The 4627-nt window shown below is 36.3% G+C and overlaps 1 protein-coding gene across 5 annotated transcripts in view; it reads right to left on the bottom strand.

Annotated features, from left to right (window-relative positions):
* Positions 1 to 219: 219 nt before the first annotated feature.
* The window catches only part of LOC139978689 (uncharacterized), a 46561-nt gene continuing 42153 nt past the window's right edge, over positions 220 to 4627 (bottom strand). For all 5 annotated transcript variants that reach the window (XM_071989094.1, XM_071989098.1, XM_071989095.1 and 2 more), the window contains exons 20-23: positions 3702 to 3795; positions 3250 to 3327; positions 2781 to 2870; positions 220 to 1958 (exon numbers count right to left, since the gene is read on the bottom strand). In XM_071989094.1, coding sequence (XP_071845195.1) covers positions 1782 to 1958; positions 2781 to 2870; positions 3250 to 3327; positions 3702 to 3795 — 439 coding nt within the window. In that variant the 3' untranslated portion in view covers positions 220 to 1781. The remainder of the gene's footprint in view (positions 1959 to 2780; positions 2871 to 3249; positions 3328 to 3701; positions 3796 to 4627) is intronic.

The following is a 4627-nucleotide window of genomic DNA, read 5'->3' as shown; positions in this document are numbered from 1 at the left end:
TTGACCAGCTTTGTCTTTTCATTCATGCTCCTCCTTCCCCCTCCCCCTCCCCCAATCATCAGGTGACCCAGGGAGAACATGCTGCTGCTATGACATTACATCATCAAATATTCTTGTCAGCTCTAGGGGTGGGGCAAAATATTCTCTGCACTAACTAAAATAGAAATTCTCAAACTTAAGCAACAATGTAAGATAAGTAATAACATGAAGAAGGTATAATACTGGTACTTTTTGCTAAAAATTTATTGACCATAATTATTATATTATATCAAAGCAAGCTCGTAGCTGGGAAGGGGAGGGGGGGGGAGAAATGGGAAGATGCCATATAATTTTCTTTGGAAGTCAAAATAGCTGTCTACTGTAGAGCAAGTTAAATTTGTCCAAGAATTAAGTGAGAACCAGAAAAGTTTTGTAAGCAATCCCTTGTGAGGATCAACCATGTCATTCACTGGTAAGGATTTTACAGTATAGAAATTTAAACCAAAACGTTTCAATATCCAGAAAGAACAGTCCTATGTGAAATAGTACACATGTTACCAATTTTGAGCTAGCGATCCCTTTAATTATTGTTGAAATCACACATACATTGTTTATACATTTTGAAATATTTTTGAGAGACTGACCTCTGTTGACCCCAAATGACCATTGAACTTCACAGAAGGAAGTAGGCTTTCTTGTACTCAATAAGACAGCCCACACACCAAGTATGAAGTTTATCCACCATCCACCATTAACTTTTTGAGTAGCTGTGTTTACAAGCAAGTGTCACATACATACACACCACCACCATCCCATAGATTCCTTTTGTCTCCGGCAAGGAATAAAAAATTGAAAGCTCTGAAGCCTCTAAAGTCGTCCATATGGTATAACTTCCAGAGGCTCTGCCCCTAAACCCAACACAGAGAGTGCAAAAGCATTGTGCTGACAGGTCAATAAATTCAGCTGAAGCCACCCCCTAAGATGAAATCTTGGCTAGGCACTTGAATCAAAGATGTACATTCATTGGTAAAAATGGATGATAGCACCTTTCAATTAATCACTTTTTGAATCAAACTAACCATTTGATGGTTTACATTACAATATTCGCATAATTCCAGTATTTCAATCGTTTGTTGAAGTGATGAGTGCTGGTTTTATGTAAGTGTTCTGATGACAATAAATGATAATACATGTCCAAGCCTCTCGCTATGTTCATGTTGACAAATATTGTAATAAAGCTGCAAAATATTAAGGTAAATATCTGAGAATACTTAATCATATTGAGCTTCAGTCGATGCTGAGGAACCAATACACCAATTATTATTCATACTTCTGCATTAAATTAAGAATCAGTCCTATTCCGTAATGTATCGGTAGCTTGATACAGACTTGAACATGATGACAAATAAACAATACCTGAACTCTGAGATAAAGAATGAAATACAAGTACAAGGTCAAATATGAAATCTTTGAAATTTTAAGCAGAATAATGCCCTGTAAAGCTATGGAATTGATGACTAATATATTTCATTCATAATGGAGGTTGGTTGTTCTATGAATAGTCTTCAATGGTCAACTGGACATCTGGTATGTATTGTGGTCTCACCTGCATATGCTACACATGTTTCATTAGGTTATCCTTTCACATAATATGGTAACCAATACTGAAGCCTAGCCTTCATCACCTTAACATCCCCAAATGCCACAAACCCTGGCTTCTTCTGCATTTACCACATTTTGTCGACCGTCTCAGCTGACCATCATATCATTGAAAGACTAGTTGCCATAGTAGCAAACTGCCATTATTTCCATGTTGGAGCCAATGATTTCCTTGGTGACAAGATCACTCTCTTTTTTGGTGACCCTTTAACCTTTGACTTGTTTGGTGACCCTTTGACCTTTGACTTGTTTGGTGACTGGTTCCTCTTTGACTTCTTTGGAGATCTTCTGTTTCTGTTTTTGTGACGAAATGTCAAGCACTATAAAAAAAAAAGGTTAAAAAAATAAACAATAATGATAAACTATATGAAAATTAAATTCATTAAATTAAGGTAAAATTAAGTCATTTCTATCGATCTATTTGTCAATCTCTAACATTAATCAATGAACACCTCCTGTTTCATCTGTTTCTGTGGTGAAAAAACAATCACTTAAAACACCCTACCTTATGCATGGAGTAACTGTAATATTCTACCTACGATAAACCCCTGCATAATGTTCTTGTAATTTATGCTAGCCGTGTAATTTAATCTTCTTATTGTTGACAACGTGAAGCAACTGGTTTCCATACTAACAAATGACCTTTTACCTATTAAAGGAAAGGGAAATCAAAACATGAAATCATGAGAGCTAAGTACCAAGATTAACCACAGGTATCAGGGTAACCATGGGTATCAGGCTAACCACAGGTAAGTATCAGGATAACCATGGGTATTAGGATAACCACTGGCACCAGGATAACCATGGGTATCAGGATAACAATGGGTATCAGGATAACAATGGGTATCAGGATAACTACAGGTAAGTATCAGGATAACCACAGGTATCAGGATAACGGCTGGCACCAGGATAACTGTGGGTATCAGGATAACCATGGGTATCAGGATAACCATGGGTATTAAGATAACTGCAGGTAAGTATCAGGATAACCACAGGTATCAGGATAACCACGGGTATCAGGATAACCACAGGTAGTAGGATAACCACGGGTAGGTACCAGGATATCCACAGTTAAGTACCATGTAAGATAATAAGAACAATAAAGGAAACCCCACCAACCCCCTTAGCAGATCAATAATTACCATTGCATCCAGGATATTCATCAGCTGTGCCTTCGATACTTTGATTTGGTTTGCTTTCAGATCTCTGTGAAATTCATCTAAATCAAAGGGCTGAGAGAAATGAAAACAAGACAAGAATACTTCTTAATATCATGGCATTTCACACCTCTTCTTTATACTCTCATCCTTGCAATAATTTGTGGCACTCATGTTGGTTAAAAAAAAAGGATCAAACCAAATTCAGGGTTTAAGATGCCTGATCTCAACGGTTGGAATGCTCTGTATCTAAATACAGCAGTGTTATGTCTCCTTACCTCATGCTTACACATTATATAAGGCTTCATGTTACTTCATTAACATGTTGTTGTTAATTAAACTGACAATTGTAGTCACTAATACTGGCATGCTATATTTAAGCTGACAGTTGTAGTCATAAACCTTGGCATCTTTTTGGTTACACTGACTGATGCAGTCTTAAATCTTGTCTTACCTGAAACAGAAGGCATTTCTCGTGAAACTTCGGGTTACAGAAGATGAACTCCTGGATGGATACCTCAGGGTCTGAGGTCTGAAAATGATACAAGAGACAGGCTTTTGAGTGAAACTTGTTGGAGAAGACCATCACTTCAGATAGAATGGCACCTCATTATCATTTAAATCATATGTAAATAGGTCATAATTAGCACTGGATGATTTGGCTCATATGATACATAGTATGCATGGCAGGGCTGCAGATCTAGTGCATAGCATAATGTCTTATCTAAGGGAGAACAATATTGAAGTGGGAATGGGGAAGCCTAAATTACTTAATAATGTTTATTAACATTAACTATGAATACACAAGGGCTTCATTACCAATTTTTCTATAATCACTCTTTTATATTTTGAAATGCTAAATGCAACGAGGTTACATCTGGATAATAAAAAGAATCGTCATCTCACCCTCTGAGATAATGGTACATCCTCATCTTGATCCTCATCAAATAGTATACTCTCTCCAAAATCATCTCTGTCATCGCTGCCACTGCTCTGTGAACTGCAAAGAAAGAGAGAGAGAGAGAGGGTAACGATTGTGTTGGTAAATACAGGGTATAGAGAGGGGTGCAAATCATGTGGGTCAATACAGGGTAGAAAGAGGGGTAAAGATCATGAGGGTCAATACACAGTATAGAGAGGGGTAAAGATCATGTGCTTAACTAGATTCTGCCAGATACCCTATGTAAGGTTTCCTAATTTAACTGGATTCTGTAATATTCCACTATGTAAGTTTTATATTATTTTATATAATATTTTACCAATATGTTTGTTATCCTATTTACCTACATGATGATGTATGTATCTCTTTGTAAGCTATCCTAACTTACCTATATGATGTAGTATATCCCTATGTAAGCTATCCTATTTACCTACATGATGATGTAATGTATCCCATTCACTTACCTACATAACGAAGTAATATTTCCCTATGTAAGCTATCCTAACTATCTACATGATGTAATGTATCCCATTCCCTTACATATATGATGATGTAATGTATCCCATTCACATACCTACATAATGATGTAATGTATCCCATTCACTTACCTACATAATGATGTAATGTATCCCATTCAATTACCTACATGATGATGTAATGTATCACATTCACTTACCTATATGATGATGTATGTATCCCATTCACTTACCTACATAATGATGTAATGTATCCCATTCCCTTACATATATGATGATGTAATGTATCCCATTCACATACCTACATAATGATGTAATGTATCCCATTCACTTACCTACATAATGATGTAATGTATCCCATTCAATTACCTACATGATGATGTAATGTATCACATTCACTTACCTATATGATGATG

This window comes from Apostichopus japonicus, chromosome 13 (assembly GCF_037975245.1).
Source record: "Apostichopus japonicus isolate 1M-3 chromosome 13, ASM3797524v1, whole genome shotgun sequence".
Classification (NCBI taxonomy): Eukaryota; Metazoa; Echinodermata; class Holothuroidea; order Aspidochirotida; family Stichopodidae; genus Apostichopus; species Apostichopus japonicus.
The sequence above is the reverse complement of the archived record's forward strand: the minus strand, read 5'-3'. Positions and strand labels throughout refer to the sequence as shown.